At 59.4% G+C, this 17,620-nt stretch overlaps 1 protein-coding gene across 4 annotated transcripts in view; it reads left to right on the forward strand.

Annotated features, from left to right (window-relative positions):
* The window catches only part of LOC101689027 (c-Maf inducing protein), a 222,705-nt gene extending 205,213 nt beyond the window's left edge, over positions 1 to 17,492 (forward strand). For all 4 annotated transcript variants that reach the window (XM_045076342.1, XM_045076341.1, XM_045076343.1 and 1 more), the window contains 11 exons: positions 710 to 775; positions 1,995 to 2,021; positions 2,315 to 2,363; positions 4,860 to 4,967; positions 6,696 to 6,812; positions 8,379 to 8,519; positions 9,157 to 9,204; positions 10,297 to 10,443; positions 11,297 to 11,402; positions 12,776 to 12,846; positions 15,477 to 17,492. In XM_045076342.1, coding sequence (XP_044932277.1) covers positions 710 to 775; positions 1,995 to 2,021; positions 2,315 to 2,363; positions 4,860 to 4,967; positions 6,696 to 6,812; positions 8,379 to 8,519; positions 9,157 to 9,204; positions 10,297 to 10,443; positions 11,297 to 11,402; positions 12,776 to 12,846; positions 15,477 to 15,530 — 934 coding nt within the window. In that variant the 3' untranslated portion in view covers positions 15,531 to 17,492. The remainder of the gene's footprint in view (positions 1 to 709; positions 776 to 1,994; positions 2,022 to 2,314; positions 2,364 to 4,859; positions 4,968 to 6,695; positions 6,813 to 8,378; positions 8,520 to 9,156; positions 9,205 to 10,296; positions 10,444 to 11,296; positions 11,403 to 12,775; positions 12,847 to 15,476) is intronic.
* The last annotated feature ends 128 nt before the right edge of the window (positions 17,493 to 17,620 follow it).

The following is a 17,620-nucleotide window of genomic DNA, read 5'->3' on the forward strand; positions in this document are numbered from 1 at the left end:
CTCTGTTCTGGTCGAAGATGAGAATGCCTTTGCATCCCCAGCAGAAGCCACCTCTGCTAGGCAGCTCAGGTGGCCGCAGCAAAATTATACAGACCGGGTGGCTTTGGCAACAGAAATTTATTTGCTGGCAGTTCTGGAAGCTGGGAGTGTGAAATCCGGGTGTGGGCGGGGTCGGTTTCCTCTGGGGTGTCTCTCCTGGGCCTGCGGCGAGCTGCCTTCTTCCCCGGTCCTCACAGGGTCCTCTTCCTCTGTTAGTGTGTGTCCTGGTCTCCTCGCCGCATTGGGACGGAATCACACTGGGTTAGGACCCCCGCACCCCGTAGCCTATTTACCTCCATGGCATCTGCGTCTCCAAACACAGACACAGTCTAAGGTTCTGGGGGTAGGATTTCAACCTGCTGATTCAAAAGTCAGAAGGAGCAACGACCTGGTGACCTGGGTGCAGACGTGGGGTGGGATCAAACCCCAGGGAACTGGAGGGTGGGCCCCTTCGGTCGCCGTGAGGAAGCCTTGAGACGGGGTCTGCCCATCAGGCCTGGAGACACTGGCTGCTTGTCTCCCCAGCTCCCTGGAAGTAGGTGGCGGCTGCAGCAGAGTTAGTACCGTGGGCTTCTCTGCCAGACCCCGGCCCCGTTGGGGGCCCTCCATGACAGCACAGGAAACCTCTCCTTCTCCAGTCCAAACCTGACTGTCGCCCCCCTCTTTCTAGGTCCGACTATGATGACTGGAGACCGTCCCTGGCCAGCTTGCTTCAACCCATTCCATTCCCCAAAGAGTAAGTCCCACCCCGGTTTCTGACCTCAGTCGTCCACGGGTCACCCCGGGAATACACCATGGACAGCGGTGGGAGAGGGAGAGGTTGGTCTTCCGCTGTGGGACCCCCAGGGAGGCACCACCACCCCTGACTCCGAAAACTGGGGAGATGACCTCACCGCAGCATTACAAGGATTCAGTGAGCTAGGAAGGCCGGCAAAGCCCTCCCCACCGTGCGCCTTCCTGCAGAGAAGTGAGCGATTTTGATCAAGCCTCTCATGGGACAGGACTGCCTGCCTGCGCTCTCTGCCACAGCCACAGTGAAGTCAGAGGCTGATGCCCACAGAACGACCGTCTGTGCCATCCCGCGATGCCCTGAATGCACTCTCGCTGCGCCCGTTACCGTTATGGGCTCATGTTCCCCGGCAGGTTGGGCCAGGAATGGGCCCTCTGTCTCTCTCTTGCCGGCCCTTACCTCAATACTGAATTTACCTGAGGAAAATAGAGAGAAAACTGTGTGGCCGATAATGGCCTGAGGAGAAGCCTTTGTCTGAGGAACCAGGCCCTAAAATGCCTCCAGGCCTCTGTTTTGACAGATGTGGAGAAACCAGGCCTGGGGAGGCAGCTCGGGGCTCCCTCAGGAGCCGATTAACGAGCCGGTGTTTATGAAATGCAGCTCTCCAAGGGGGACATTACACCCGGTAATTGCCCCATTTGCTGGCCTGGCCTCCCCCTGGGGCCCCCAGGACTCAAGACCCGAGAAATCTGACTCCTGAGAGCCAGGGCTGTCTCCAAAGAGCAGTGGCGTCATTGGCTGCATTTGCTGTCCCCATGGCCCCGGGGACACACGTGACAGTGGGCCCATGATGCAATTCACTTGGAGAATGGTCCCTGAACGCCCCCCGATGTACAGCAGTAATTAGCGCGGCCGTGCCTTCGCGGAGGAACAATTACCAGGCACACCTGGGTCACGGCCGATCCGCTCTGGGCCGCTGCCGGCCGCAGGCGCGGGCCCCGATACCCGGGGGCTCTGTCTCGTCCCCTCCCTACCATCTTTGCCTCATCAGAGGCCTTTGTTGTGTGGTTTCAAGGAGGGACAAAATGTCCGTGTTTCATTGTCAGCCTCCTCCGCATTCTTCGGATCAGACAGAGCCTCACCATCCCCAGAGGACGATCTTGGGATCGTGGTGGGTTTCAAACCCCCCCACCCCCACTAACTTTTCCCGCTCTTTCCGTTGCAGGGCTCTCGCACATGAGAAGTTCACCAAGTGAGTATTGGGGCAACACCCTGGTTCCCTCCTTCTGGTGCGAGCGCCCTGTCTCCCAAGGCCATCCCCCGCGGCCAGCCCTCCTTCTGGCCCCTTCTCGGTCACGGGCATTCTGGAAAGCAGCTGTGGCTCCTCTTGGAAGCCCTGCACCACCTGTCCAGGCGCGTCCGGGCATTTCCTGACCCCGACCAGCTCTGCTAGGTTCCCCGGCCCAGCCCTCTCCTCAGCCCCGACCGTGGTCCACGCAAGCCTGGACCCTCGGAATGACTCTGCTGCTGCCCCATCTCTTTCAGGGAACTCAAGTACGTGATCCAGAGGTTTGCAGAAGACCCACGACAAGAGGTGAGGCCTCCCTCACGCCCTCAAAGGCACCCTGTTGGGGCTATGGCAGGACACCTGTGAGCCTCTCCAAGCCTTCTGTAGCCTTCTGTCAGGGCCTCCTTGTCTCCCACGGGCATTCAGAACAGTTAACAAAGGCTCCTTGCCTTGTGCGTGAACACAGCCACCCCCTTGTGATGGGGGTGCCCGGCCCGTGATGTCAGTCCTTCCCGAGAAACTCAGGCTAGCCAGAGGTGGTTGCCCACCGACGGGCTGTTTCTTCTGGGGGCACAGTCGTTGTCTTAGGGCCAGGCTGGCCAGGGGTTCCCAGCCCACTCCGGGATAGCGGCGGATCCTCTAGGCCACCGTTCTGACAGTCAGCAAGCTGGGAAAGGCATCGGAGCAGGGATCTGGGCCGGCTTTCCTTTCCCAAGCATGGTGGAGGCCTCCCTGAGGGGGCACTGTGTCCCTCCGGTATCTGGGCTTCAGGGAGAGCTCAGCTCCCCTCCCCCCCACCCCAGAGGCTGTGTGAGCAGGGACTCAGGTGGCCCGGCGTCCTCCGTCCGCTTTGTCCGCAGATGACAGCTGGTCTCGCTTTGGTGCTCACCGTGTGTTAGACACGCGCGTTTTCTCCTTGAATCCCCCCGACAAGCACGAGTAGGTCCTGTCATCACATCACCCCCGTTTACGTCGGAAGTACCCTCCTCTTAGAGTGGAGAAACCTGAAATTGAGGGACCTCCCCATGTCACACAGCCAGTACCTGGCCCAGGCCGGATCCAAACCCAGGGAGTGAGGCTCTGGAGCCAGTTGAGTGCCCAGCTCTGCGGCGGACACACGGGCCGGACGGGGCTGCGGGAATGAGCTGGTTGCTGGCCTTGCCCCGTGGAGCTCGCAGCCCCCTTCTCCGCAGGCACGGGCCCTGGGATGTGAGGGGATCTGGCCTCCAGATGGGGACAGACCGGGACACATGTGCCCCCAGCAAAGCGGGAGGTTGAGGATGAGCAGAGGAGGGAATGATTTCTTCTCCTTGGTGGAGCCAGAATATCCTCTCCTCAGGCCCCACGGTAAAACCGTTCTAGAAGGATCAGGTTCTAGAACACCTTGATTCTAAACCCTGATTTCCAAGGTGGTCTTCAGGTGCAGTGGGAAAAAGCAAAAATGGCCGATAGGGAGTTCCTAAGTGGCCGGAAACAATGCTGGTCTAAGCTGTCCTTCCTTCACTGTGTGTGAAGACGGATTCTCCGAATTCCCTTGGAAATTGAGCCTCTAGTTCAAACACGGACTTTGAAGCTGAAGAATAAAAGTGGTCCCAGCTGCTTCCCAGAGCGGAGAGGCAGAGCCAGGTGCTGGCAGGGAGCGTTCCAAGAGCTCGGTACCATCCGCAAGGCCCCGGGGAACTGGTGAGCAAAGGGCCAGGTTTGCGGGGGATGCCCTGTCCCCAGCGCGCCCCTCGCCAGGTCTTGCTCCAGCTCCCCTGTGCCTCTCCCTTTGCTTCTGTTTCTCCGTCTCGAGTCCGCTCCCACCGTCTCCCTCTGGAAGAAGCCACAGCTACAAATCGTTTGTATTTGCTAAATAGCGTTCCGAATTCTTGATTCCTTATTTCTTTGAAGCAGACGAATTACCATTTGGTATTCTTCCAACTCTAAGGGAAAAAGCAAAGCCCCACCGCCTCCTTCTCTGTTTACTTGTGTGTGGGTTGGGATCAGCTACAACCTGCGAGTGAGTGACTTTCGGCAGCGAACTGTCCTTCAGTCCTGAAGGAAATGATCGGACACATCTCTCAGCTCCCTTCTGAGGACAGGGAGGAGGGGAAGAAACAAAGGCCTTTGTCTCTCTCTCTCTCTCCCTGCAGTGATAGGAGGGGCCGGGGTGGATGTGGAATTCCTTCCAGACACATGCACGCACATGTGTTTGCACACTCGCGCACACGTGCCCGCCCACACACTGACACACGGAACTCTGGGACGGCGGTTGAGACCCACAGAGAGAGCCGTGCTTGTGCATGAAACTGTCCCGCCCGGGTCCGAGAGCCTTCCAGGGCGAGGCCCAGACTCCAAAGGAGGTGCAGAGCTCCAGCCGAGGAGCGGCGAGCAGGACAGAGGATGGGAGGGAGCTGAGGGCAGAACGCCAGAGAGAGGATTTCAGGTGCAGAAGGAGAAGGGAGAAAAAAGCGCTCCCCCGGCCCCCCAAGAAGGGCAGAGGAGGAGAGGGGATGAGTCTGAGCTGTTGCTTAGAGCCGCTCTCCCCTCTTATTTGGCTTCAGACTTGCTTTTGTTCAGGGCGACTAACCAAGCCAGGCCTGGCCCTTCCTACGTCGGAGCTGAAGTTGTATTTCTGGAGTTCCCCGGTGTGTGGATACCACACTTTTCCCCCCAAAACCTTCCATGGTATTTAGGTGGGAGTCGCTGGGCTTGAAGTGAAACAGGTTTCTTTACTGTGGGACTTGTCCGAGCCTTTACCGTTGACCGGTCTCCTTTGGGCCCTCGGGGGCTAACCGCTGTGCCCCTCATCTGCCACAGGTGCACTCGTGCCTGCTGAGCGTGCGGGCCGGCAAAGACGGCTGGTTCCAGCTCTACAGCCCCGGAGGGGTGGCCTGCGACGATGACGGGGAGCTCTTCGCCAGCATGGTATGTGGGGCGGGACGCCTCACTGGGCGCGGCGGGCAGGCCCTGGCTTTGCCTCTGCTGGCGAGGCCGGAGCTGCCCCAATCCGGCGGTGGTGGCCAGCCTGGGAATGTCCAGGCTGCGTCGAAGCTGAAGATGTAGTAAGGTGACGGCCACAGGTGTCCCGTGCTGTTTCTCACCTGAGCGGGCGCCCAGCCAAGGGCTAGAAACTCCTGCTCTCACACAGTCCCGCTCAGCTCCATGAGGAGGTGACGCTCACTGTCACTGCACCTTGCAGACAAGGTGCTGAAGCCCGAGGCGCTCCCCACCCAAGCGCCCAGCGTCTCGGGCCAGCTTGGTGTGCACCAGGGTTCCAGGAGGTACTGCAGCCGCACAGGCTCTGCCGACAGAGGCCAAGGTCAGGATGGCGTCTCACCTTGGAGAGGAGTGACCTGGGGTCACCAAACCAGTAACTGCACTCCTGGTGACTTCCAGTACTTTCCTTGGGCCGGACAGCTCATGTGCACTGTTTCTTCATCGTCAGCCTTTCCTCCGAAGCACGTCTGTGCTGAAGCAGACCGGGGAGTGTGGTGGCCTGCCCGAGGTCACACAGGCCTCCGGCCTCCACGTTCCTCCTTGACCTAAGCCCACGCTGTCCAGAGCCTTGTTGCGGACGCGGGCGCCAGGCCAGGGCCTAGCACTCGAGTGGCTGTGGTTGGTCTTGTCTCTCTGCCGGGCCACCTGTCCAGCGGGGCAGCTGCTCACGGAGCTCTCCGCGGTGACAGCAGACCCCCGCTGCCTCTGGAGCCTTTCCTGAAAGGGACTTAATTTTTAGATCCCCTTCCTTACGCACGGGCCCTCCACTCCTCACCTGTGGCCCTACAGGCCCCTCTCGAGTGCCCTGTGCATCCCTGGCCTCTGCCTGCCTGCACCCCCCACCTCTCACGACAGCTCCCTGATGTCACAGCGTCACCGTGGCAACAGCCAGCGGTCCCCCACCCCTCGATGCGGGGACTCAGTGTGCAAGAAAAGTCGGGGAGCTGGCAGCTTCCCCGCCCGAGAGATTGCGTCTGTGTGCCAGAGTTGTTAACGACGGAGCGGAAAAAATATACATGGAAAGGGAAGCAGACAGCCCCTGGGATGGCAGCGCCTCGTTTCCATGGTGATGCAGGGCGCGGGAGAGGTCCCCTTGCTAGGCTGCTGTTTCTAACCAGGGAAGGGCATTTGCTGTCGCACGAAGTCTGGGGAGAGAGCACACGAAGTGTTTGGGCCCTGGCCCTGTTGTTTGGGGTCCCCTGCCCTTGGGCGGTCATTCAGCAGCCCTTGGAGCTCCCAGAGGGTTTGGGAAGGGGGAGGCGGAGCTCCTGCCTTTCTCTGTCCTGCGTGTGGTGGCAGTGTACCCCCAAATGCTAACCCCCGTCCCCCGCCCTGGCAACCCCCAGCCTACTTCCTGCCCCCAAGGCTGACGCTCCAGGTGCCTCACGTGTGTGGAATCCTACCAGACTTGTCCTTTATGATCGACTTACTCAGCCCCGGGTTGTTGGGGTTCATCCGTTTTGGAGCATGTGTTTGGGGGGGTCTTCTGAATCCCCCTGCAGGGAGGGGTCCCATGATCATTTCAGATCTAGTGTCCGCGCAGGAGGTGGGCGGGCCTTCTGGTTTTGGAATCCTCCTGGCACCCCAGAAGCAGGCATCTCGGGCCACAGCGCCTTGGTGGCCCCTCCTCGTCACACAGGCCGTCTCTCCTCACAGGTGCACATCCTCATGGGCTCCTGTTACAAGACCAAAAAATTCCTGCTCTCCCTGGCGGAAAACAAGCTGGGCCCCTGCATGCTCCTGGCGCTGAGGGGGAACCAGACCATGGTGGAGGTAAGCAGCCGGCCTGCGCCCCCGGCACGGTGCCGTCCCGTCTGGGCCTTGGTCCTTGTGGACCGAGTGCCTGGCGGGGGCCCGGAGCTTAGGGCAGCTGGGAGCACAGCGGCCGACGAGGCAGGGGCAGCCGTGGCCCGTGCTGAGCCTCGCGGGAGCGTGCGGCCTCCCTCACACGACTTACCCTCTCGCTTGCTCTCCTTATGACCCTGTTGACCTTACGGGCCGGAAGGGTCAGCGGAGGTTTCTGTTCCGTTTTTCTGTTTCTGTAACAGACCAGCCCAGTCGGGCTTCAAACGATGATGCTCGTGTGTTTGGCTCACGGGTCTCGGGGTTCCCGGGCTCGGCGGCCAGGCTCCTGCTCTGGTCTCTGGTGAGCAGGCCGGAGCACCTGGGACCCCAGGCCTCTCCCCACACCACAGCCTTCCCACTCACCAGGGAGCACGCCCCTGGCCCAGTCCCTCTCTGTCTCCTCCCAAAGTCCCCAGGAGCCCGAGGCCCCCAGAGCCGCTGTCCCAGGGCAGACAGGCAGACGCCGCATCGTCTTCCTCACGTACCTCCCGCGTTAGCCGGTGTCACTGGGCCACGTTCTGCCCGGGGCAAGCGCCAGCCCATAGTCAAGGGCTGGGGCTGAGAACACCACTTAGCGGGAAGAACATCCCAAGGATTTGAGCCCCAGAGCTGCTTCCCTGCCAGTGAGCCTTGTGCTGAGATGTGGGGGCAAGGAGTTCCCCAGAAGGCGCGAGCAGAGTGTCCAGGCCAGGCCAGGGAGGAGGCCAGCATGGCTGAGTCGAGGGCAGAAGGTCAGGGATTCGGGTGGATGCACCCGGAGAGCCCATGAGGCACTTAGAGGCCCTGGTAAGGATCTTGGAGGTTCGTCCGCGTGCTTGTGCCGGAGACCTGCAGGGACAGGGGGAGCAGGAGGCAGGTGAGCCGTGCTGTGCAGACCTGGGCCAGGCAGACTCTCCTTGGAAGGGGTGGAGTCACGGGAAAGGGAATCTGGAAGCAGGGCTGCTTGCGTGTGAGGCCCGGGCCCCTGGGAAGGAGCGCTGGCAGCAGAGTGACCTGTGCAGTCGCCCGAAGCTCCAGGAGGCGGGATGTGCCCAGTGTCTCCCCCCAACAACTCAGTGACCATGTCTTAAGCACCAGCCGTGGGGTAGGCAAACGGGGCAGGGGACTAGGGATGGAAAGAGGTATCCTGTCTTACGGGCTCTCTACCAAGCCTTCAGGGCCTAGCGTGCATCCTTTCTTTGTGCGTTTGCCGAAGGCCTGCTCTCTGCTCAGCTGGGTGTGTGCGAATGTTTCCATTGTATGGATGGGAAGCTGTGGCTGGTGATTTGCCCAGTATCACACAGCCAGAAATGCAGAGGGGGAGAGCATGGTTGCTCGTTTTTAGGATGATAGTTTGGGGAGCATAGAGCACGCCGAGCTTATCCGTCAGAACCCTGTCCCCCGGTCTGTGGGGCTGCTGGGCCAGGCTGAGGGTTTGGCCCCCTGTGCCTGTAGAGGGCAGCCCTGCCCGGAGTCTCGGACAGGCTGTAAGGTGCCTCCCGCTGCTCCCTGCAGATCCTGTGCCTGATGCTGGAGTACAACATCATTGACAACAACGACACCCAGCTGCAGATCATCTCGACCCTGGAGAGCACGGGTGTGGGCAAGCGCATGTACGAGCAGCTCTGTGACCGGCAGCGGGAGCTCAAGGAGCTGGTAAGGCCACAGCCCGGCTCCGTGGCTCCAGAGCTGGGCCGGGCAGGGCTCTGCTTGGGTGCGCCGGGGCGGAGCGCAGGACCACCGCACCTGCACGGGCCGCTGTTCCAGTGAGTCCTCCTCCAGGCCCAGAGAAGTCGGGACCGTGTGTGCCACGTCCTCACCCCCAGAGTCCTGCACACCAGTCACTGTCGCCCTCCCTGTATGTCACTCGTGTCCCTCAGGCCCTTCTTGAAGGGGCCAGGGCTGGACTTCAGAGTGGCAGCAAACTCGTGCCGCCGGCCCCCTGCAGCAGCTGTCCCCCGGTGGCTGATGGGGAGGGTGTGTCAATATTCCAGCTCCCTCTGCGCAGACAGGACTACCTCTGAGACCTGACCCAGAGGCCCCAGCGGTAGCTATATGCTAACACTCCCCTCCTGAAGCGGCTTCACTGTCTCGCTTCCCCTGCTGGTGTTTCTTGGCATCCCCTCTCTACTAAACCAACTGAGCCCCAACCTTGTCTTGGGGTCTGGCCCGAGACCAAGACCACCATGTTGCCTTCTACTGCCCTGAAATGAACCCGGCTCTGTGTGATGTCAGCGAGGATGGGGTGTGCAGGGGAGAGAACGGGTCGTAATCAGTCTGGTTTCTGTTGCAGCAAAGGAAAGGCGGGCCCACTAGGCTAACACTGCCCTCCAAGTCCACAGTGAGTTGGTTTCCTTCTTCTGTGGGGCCGGGGGGAAGGAAGAAGGTGTTAGGCCTCCGTGCTGGAGAGCGGCAGACAGCGGTGGAGGTGAGCAAGGACAGTCCTTGACAGGCCACTTTTCCAGGAGGGATTGGGGTTGCCGGAAGCCAAGCACGGTAGAGATTATTGTTGATACTGACGTTAATGTGGTACCCGTTAATAATAGTAATAGCTCACATCCAAGGAGTATTTAGGTACCAGTACTGGGTTATGAGTTCATTTTATCGCTGTAATAATACTATGAAGTTGGCGCCTCTTTTTACCCCCATGTACAAGTCTCCGCGGATCTTAGTCCCGTCTCTCCTGCTGCCCCACTGTCCTTGGCATAAGACTTCTACCTCATGGTTCAAAAAGGCTGCTCAAACTCTAGCCATCATGTCTGCATTCAGACCAGCAGAAGGAGGAATAGCAAAGAAGAACATGCCCCTTCCCTTTAAGGGCTTTCCTGAAAGTTCTAGTGGACACATCTCCTCATACACCGTTGTCCAGGTTCAGCACGTGGGCACACCTGGCTGGGAGATTAGGGCAGCTGTGTGACCGCTAAAACTCAAGGATTCCGTCACTAAGGTGGAAGGGAGAATGGCTGTTCCCCTCGGTGATCGGGGTCTAGTACTCACACATGCACAGATCTACACAGGCCTCAGAGTTAGGGGGGACCTCGGTGATCGCAGGTGGGAGAGGGGCCCGAGCTGCTGCGGGGGAGGGTGAGTTGGCCAGGCGCACGTGGATGCACGCACACACGTGGGAGCGACGTGGCCTCAGAACACCCCAGTTGGTGATTCAGGCTGTGAGTCACGGTGCTGGAAGCTTCCTCCCTCCCCCACGGGGACGTGGAAGCAGCCCTTCCCTCCCCGACAGCCCCCTTGGTCCAAACACCACACCCCCCCGCCCACACCAAGCCACGACATCACCCCACCTCCTGGGGATTTGTTGCCCCAGTTAGAGCTCTGCGGGGCAGGGGAGAGGAGGCGGCGAGAGGGGTATGATGGGGTCTCAGGAGCTGCTGGCAGCCCGAGGCCTTTCCCGACAGCCCACCTGCCCGTGTGTTTGCAGGACGCCGACTTGGCTCGTTTGCTGAGCTCCGGCTCTTTTGGGAACCTGGAGAACCTCAGTCTGGCCTTCACCAACGTAACCAGTGCCTGCGCGGAGCACCTCATCAAACTGCCTTCTCTCAAGCAGCTCAACCTGTGGTCCACTCAGGTGCGTGCTGCCTGCCTGCTCCCTGCTCCGTGCTCCCTCCCGCCCCTGCACCTGCCTTCCTGCCCCCAGGCACCCCGACACTGCACCTGCTCTGCCCCTGACTCCCTGGCTGGCCTCTCCGGCCAGAGCCCATGGCCCCGTCTCTCGATTACCACAGCCCCTCCCCGCTCAGCACCCACTCCCATGGCCAGAGGAGGTCTGGGATTTCATGAATCCATTTTGCAGGTGGAGTTGCTGAGCCCCGGGGCAGGGATGTCCTGGACAAAGTCTTAGAAGCCCTTTGAGGCAGGGCCGAGAGGTGGGCTGGTCTCATGCACCTGCCCAGGGAGCACATGGCAGCCCGTGGGCCTCGTTGTAATGACAACCACAGCTCACAGCTGCTCGGTGCCTGTCCTCAGGATTTCTTGTGCTGTTGAGCCCCTCGTGTGGCAGGGCGTGTGGTCCCCACACTGTCCCTGGGATGGGTAGGCACCCTCGTTGACAGAAGAGAAACCTGGTGTTCCTGGCAGTCTGCTTTCCAGGCCTGTCCTGCCCCATCCCACCGGCCTGCCCGGGGAAAAGCTGCTGGCCCCCACTTGGAGCCATAGCCATGGAGTTCCCAGCCCTCCCTAACAGAGAGCAGGAGTCCTGGGGAGGCCCTTGCCCAGCCCACATCCCACCAGCAGAAACTGGACTTGAACCCAAGTCAAGAGAAGCATTGTCTTTGGAGAGAAGCAAGGGCAGCCCAGAACGCCCCTGGGGCTTGGAGGGTGTTGACTCCTTCCTTGTCTGTGCACTGCTACCCCAGCCTCAAGGTCATTTCCCCAGGGGGTGGGGGTGGAGCATCAGGGCTGAGAGGGTCTCTGCTCCACAGTTTGGAGACGCCGGCCTGCGGCTCCTGTCGGAACACCTCACCATGCTCCAGGTGCTGAACCTGTGTGAGACACCCGTCACCGACGCCGGCCTGCTGGCCCTCAGCTGTGAGTCCCGAGGGCGTGGCCGGGGTGGGTGGCCTGCGGGGGGCCTGCGTGCGAGCAAGCATTAGCACACCCCAGCTAAGCACAGACTGCCCGTGCAGTGCACTGTGCCGGGTGCTGGGCTATAGTCCTCCATCCCCCAAGTGGTCGCTGAGCACCTGCAGTGTGCCAGGCACTGTTCTAGGTGCTAAGAACGGCACAGCAGGGGAAACATCCCTGCTCTCAGAGAGCTTATATTCTAGAAGCAAAAGGGAAAATGAGTACCTGTTCCCTCCAGATACATCAGGTTCAAGAAAAGTGCTCTAGGACATTGCTGCCCAACTGCCCTGACCAGTGGCGATAGCCACCCCCTGGGGTTAGAGGCGCAGATTCTCAGGTCCTGCCCCAGACCTGCTGATTCAATTTTAACAAGATGCCCAGGGGATTCCCTGCATTGTTGAAGTTTGAGAAATATTGCCCTAATAGAAGGGGTGCCTCGGTGGCCAAGCCGGTTAAGCGTCCAACTCTTGATTCTGGCTCGGATCCTGATCTCATGAGTGGTGGGATCAATCCCTGCATCGGGCTCTGCCCTCAGCCTGGGAATTTGCACTTCCTGTTTCTGACCTGCTGGTTAAGATCAGGCGCCCCGTGTCTTGGCTGGGAGGAATCGAGGAAGGCTTCCCAGGGAGGTGACCGGATCTGGGTGGAAAAGAGACATATGTACGAAGTGGCCGAGGAGATGATATGCTGGGCAGTGGCCGTGGCTCCTGCGAGGTTGTTGGCAAACTCCATATGGCTTGGGAGGGGTGGGGACAGGAGGCAGGAGTCATGGAGGGCAGAAAAGATGAGGTTTGGAGACATTTCTCTACAAATGTGCTCCTTGGATACTGTCATGGGAGCCCCACAGTCGCTGGATCGGTGCCCCCAGGAAGGGACAGAGCATCACACCGCTGCCGAGCGACTCCTGACCACACCGCAGTTTGAGACCTGCTTTCAAGAATTTGGGGTCCGGGGCAGCCCTGTCGGAGAGTTTGCAGAGTTTCCCTGGGGGACGGGCCAGGCCTGGTCACTGCGGCTGATCTGCGGTGTGGCAGGCAGGTGCTGGGGACACTTGGGGTACAGGCAAGTGGAGGGAGTGAGAGAGAGAGACCAGAAGGGAGAGAGGCTCAGAGAGCAGGGAGAGTGCATAGGCGCAGACCAGCGCCTGCCTGAAACTGACCTTCTGTCCTGGTGGCCCCTGGCCATGCCCCTGTAACGCCACTCACCCCACCCCATTTGCTCGTCAGGGGCCTGGGCCACTGCAGTCCGTCCCCTGGCTTCTCTGCCCCATCCCTGCAGCTGCCCTGGGCGGGAAGGTCTCACTGATTCCGTGACGGCATCTCTCTGTCCTTGTACAGCCATGAAGAGTCTCTGCAGCTTGAATATGAACAGCACCAAGCTCTCGGCGGATACCTACGAAGATCTGAAGGTACTTCCTCCCTCTCTGCCTACCCCCTTCCTTCTCTCCTCGCTTCCCTCCATCCACCAGCATCTAATACTGGCGCTTCGCCCTCATGAAGCTTATTCTCCGGCAGGAACGGCTGTTACTGCAGCAGATAAGGCAGTAAACGGAGTAGGGACAGGTTGAGAGAAGTGCTAACGAGGAGGCCAGCAGCCAGTGGGTCGGGTGGAAATACGGAGGGCCTGTTTGGCATGTGATCCTCAAGGATGGTCCCTTTGACGTGAGGTCACAGCAGCCGAGACCTAAAAGATAAGCCACAGATGCAAAGGGTGAGAGGAGAAGCAAGTGCAAAGGTCCTGAGGCAGAAAGTGTTGGCGTGAGCTGACTTTGTGGCAGATGTGAGTAGAGAGTAAGAGAAAACAGACTGGGGCCAGACTGAATAAGGCCTCTTCAGTCACAGAAGGGCTCCGGATTTCATCCAAGTTCAGTAGAAAGCTTTCAGAGGCTCTAAACAGAGGAGTGAGTTATGCTCGTAAGCGCTTGTTCTGGCCGTTACCAGGAAAATGGATTTTTTTTGTGGGGGCGGGAGGTAGTGCAAGCAAGAGTAGAAACCGGAAGCACATTAATGGGGCTGGTGCCGTCACACAGATAAGAGCCTGGATGGCAGCCTGGGCTAGGTTGGCAAGATAACATTGGGAAAGGAAAAAGGATCTGAGTGGGGAAAGGCAGGGCACATTTTGTTTGTAAAACAGGTCTTAGGGATTGGAGAAGCTGGGCCTTCAGCAGCCTCCTGCCCCCGTCCCAGTGGGCCCGGTCCCATCCGCCCCAGCAGGCAGTGAGCAGGGCTGCAGGTAGCCCGTGCCAAGGACGGAAGGGCTGGGCCAGGTGGCCAGATGGTCCCACCAGCCCACTGGCGCCTTCACAGGCAGGAAGCCACTCGGAGGGAATCCTCCCCAGCAGGGGGCCCCCCCCCAACCTCCCCCTCAGCCAGACCCATGGCCGCTGTCACAGCATCTACTGTGTACCAGGCCCACACTGGGGGCAGGGACTCCACAGTGCTTCTGGGTCCGTCCTACACCCTGGGCGGAAGCTCAGTCCTGGCAGACAGATAAACAGTAACCCAGGCAGGACAGGGCTTGGGGACCAGCAGGGAGGGCACGGGGGGACAGCCAGCCCTGTTCAGTGGGACAGAAGGGCCTTCCCAAGAGGAGGGCTTAAGAAACAATTTTTGCCAGGGCGGCCAGAAGAGAGGGCTGTCCCAGGGGTCCCGAGGAGTGCGTGGAGAGGGGGTGGGGGTGAAGTCGGCCTCAATGCCTGCCCCCCCCAACCTTGGTGAGGTCAGACCTCCCCCAGGGCTTATCACAGGTGCAAGCTCCAGGGCATCCTGCCCAGTCCAGATGGGCATTTTTGCCCTACTGCCAAGGATTGCTATGCCCCTGAAAGCTGGAGGAGCCCAGAACCAGACACCAGGCAGCACAAGGGCATATGCAATTGGGGAAAAGCCACTTCCACATATTCAAGAGACACGTGGTGCCCACTTGTGGATAGTGGCCGGTGACACCCCAGCCTCAGTAATGTGGGGATCGGACCAACATGGGGGTGGCCCGCCTGCCTCTGGGGCCACCCAGATCACTGCCCCCCCCGCCCCCCACACCGCCCGTGCGGGAGAATCTGGAACCACTTCCTTGTGTTGCGGTCTCCTGATGTTGTGAGGTTGGCTTAAAGGTTTTTTTTACAGTGCTGCACGGGTGACCGCAGGCCCCCGTGTGTCACCTCTGCCTGGGCAGCAGGGGGCCGTGAACTGGGCCCCAGGACAGAAGCACCGAGGAGCTGTGTGCTCGTGTATACACACGTGCAGTAGCAGCTTGCCCGGGCCGGGTAGGCATGGGAGAGGGAAGGCAGGGGTGCAGAGAGGAGAGCCGTTAGCCCTCTCTGTGCAGGGCAGGCTCGTGGAGAAAAGCCGCTGCTTATAAAGGAAGAGAGGAGCCGTGTCTGGGCAGCAGGGATGGAGAGCAGGAGGCGGCTCTGAGCCGTCTCTGAGCAGGTGAACTAGTCTCGTCGGATCTGACCAAGTGTCCTGCGGGGGACACCCTCCGCCGCCCCCCAGTACCGGCCCTGACGGGGATCCCGTGGTCCTGGGATCCCGCTCCGTTCGCCTGCCCGACTGCTGGTAGTGACGGGATGTGAACAGCACGACGAGGGAGAACGGTCCCCCTCCCTGGAGCGTACCACTGTGTGTCGGGCAGGGCGGACTGTGTGTTCGCGGTTCCCGGCCTTCGCGCCGTCCTGGGAGCAGGGGACTGGGCCCCGTTCGTTGCACAGATGACACCTGAGGCTCCTGGAGGCTGGGGGCACGGCCCCGGGCCCTGCAGCCAGAAAGTGGTAGAGCTGGGCTCGTGCCCCAGGCTTCCCACCTACTCCAGAGCGCAGGGACGCACGGCCGGTCAGAGGAGGGGCCATGGAATCCCCGGCAGCTGTCACCTGCGCCATACCCCCATGTACTTACTGCGTTCTCCCCACGGTCACCCAGCTCTGAGCTCCGGGGAGCCCCCGCTGGCAAAGTGGGGAGGGCAAGGTGGGACCCCCCAGCCACTGAGGCAGGGGAGCCGGCGGGGCCGGGTGCTGGAAGGGACCGGCTCCTTCTTGCCGCCCCACAGGCCAAGCTTCCCAATCTGAAGGAGGTGGACGTCCGCTACACGGAAGCCTGGTGAACCTCCCGCCTCGGCAGGACGGCGTTTGCAGCTGCGACACACAACTCCTGACTAATAGCCGTAGAGCACCGGTCCTGGGGTCCTACCCCCAGCGTCCTGGCTGTGAGATAGATGGGGGAGTCTTTCTGGGGGCGGAGGGCGGAGGGCGGAGGGGGGAGGGGGTGGGGAGGGGGGCCGTGCGCACGCCCAGCCCCACCTAATTCTTTTAGCTTCATAATTGGAAACCTTGACCTGATCTAAAATGGACTTTGTAGCAACCAGAGGAGCATCAGCGGGTCGGGGGAGGGGGTGGGGTGGGCGTGGGGGGCTTGGGGAGGGGGGGGACCCTTTGTGGATTTTCTTTGCCTTTGTGTTTAATGCTGTGTGGGAGAAGTCAACCCTGATGCCACCATCACAGGACCCCGATGGGCCTCGAGGGCTGAGGAAGGATGCTTTCTTCCTCAGAGGCTCGACCGAGAACTCAGCCCCCTGCCATTGGGACAAGAAAACCCAGACATGTCATCCCACGTCCGTGTCCTCGCCATTGCTATGCAAAGTGATTCTTGTTGTACATAAGATTTAAATAATGCGCCTATTTAAGAAATGTTGACAAATTGCAGGTCTGGGACCTGCCTCTTATTTATGAAGTCTTCGACCCTCCCTCCCTCCGTCCTGCCCTCCCCCTGCCCGCCCCTGGCCTGTAGTACTGTACAAACCAGTCAGCTGTTGGGGTAGTGGTAGTATTATTGTTATTTTTTTAAAGGAAACTGACAAAAAAAAAAAAAACCTCCTTGGAAAATTAATTGCTTTTTTGTAATGAATTCTGTATGCTAATGCTCGGCCGTCCGTCTGCCCCCCTCAGCCCCCCCCCAACTGTGCATTTCCAAGTCCCGCGTGTCTCCAACTTCCTCACGGGTGGGAGTCAGGCTGGGGGAAGTGGGAGGTGGGGTCCCCACGTTGTAGTCTTGCTCCCGCCAGGCCCCGGCTTTCTCTCAGCCCCTTTTACCTGTGTGTGGGGGGGTGCTTGACCTGTGCTCCCAGCCCCCGCCCGGGAGAGCTCCCATCTCCCGTGGCCTTGACCCTCCCCATCCCCACCGAGACTGTGGCCCGCGGCCTCCCTGCCATCCTGTGCTTCGCGTGGTCTCCCCATGCATGCCCGCTTCTTTGCATGGTCTCTTGGGAGAAGAGAGAGACGTCACCTCCACCAGCCTGACTGCCCGCCCTGCCCCCACGAATGTGACCACTGCGGCGCAGATACCCCTTCTGTCCCCACCCCGGTCCCGAAGACAAACCAACCTCCATTTCTTTTGTAAACAGTCTGGCTTTTTCTTAACAAGCCCTCACTGTACAGAACAGCCCTTTTATGGTTTACTTGGGGTCCCCTCTCCCCCCAAGCCCCCTTTTCTGTTGGTTTAGCACAAATACCGCCCCCCTCCGACACCTCCAGACCTAACCCCCAGTCAATGTAATTGTTTTATATATATTTAATCTTATTCAATGGAAACCATGCTTTTGTCGTTTTATACTTTGCTAGGTAGACTTTATTACCCCCCGACTATGCCCTCATTTTTTTAAAAAAGGAAAAAAAAAAAGAAATTGGGTTTCAGTCTTAATTCATTTTACGTGCCAGGTTTTATTTTGTGTGTGCGTGTGAGTGTGTTCTGTTTCGTGTTTTGTTTTGTTTTGTTTTCTGTTGTTGTTGTTTTCTGTTGTTTGGTTTTATTCTCTCCCCTCCGGTCCCATACTTTATAGCACTCTGGTGCAGGAAGAAGCAGAAGCAAAAAAAACAAAAAAACAAAAAACAAAACAAAACAAAAAAAACTTTAAAAAACTTTAAAAAAGGAAAAAAAAAAAAGAACCGAGACATGCCACCTTTTCCCTTCGCACTGTTGCTTTTCCTGATGGTTAATACTACTGTCACGTAGCTGTGTTCAGAGATGTGAAATACTTTCAGGCAAAAATAAACTGTAAGTGACTCATTGACATCTGGCCTTTCTGTGTGGCTTTGAGGGAGCCTTTCGGTGGGGATGGGAAGGGGATAAGACCCCGGCGGTTGACATGTGGGCCAGATGCCCCTGTGTCATGAGGTCACTCTGGGCATCCTAGGATGT

The sequence above is a fragment of the Mustela putorius genome, unplaced genomic scaffold (genome assembly GCF_011764305.1).
Source record: "Mustela putorius furo isolate JIRA1106 unplaced genomic scaffold, ASM1176430v1.1 tig00000174_pilon_pilon_pilon, whole genome shotgun sequence".
Lineage (NCBI taxonomy): Eukaryota > Metazoa > Chordata > Mammalia > Carnivora > Mustelidae > Mustela > Mustela putorius.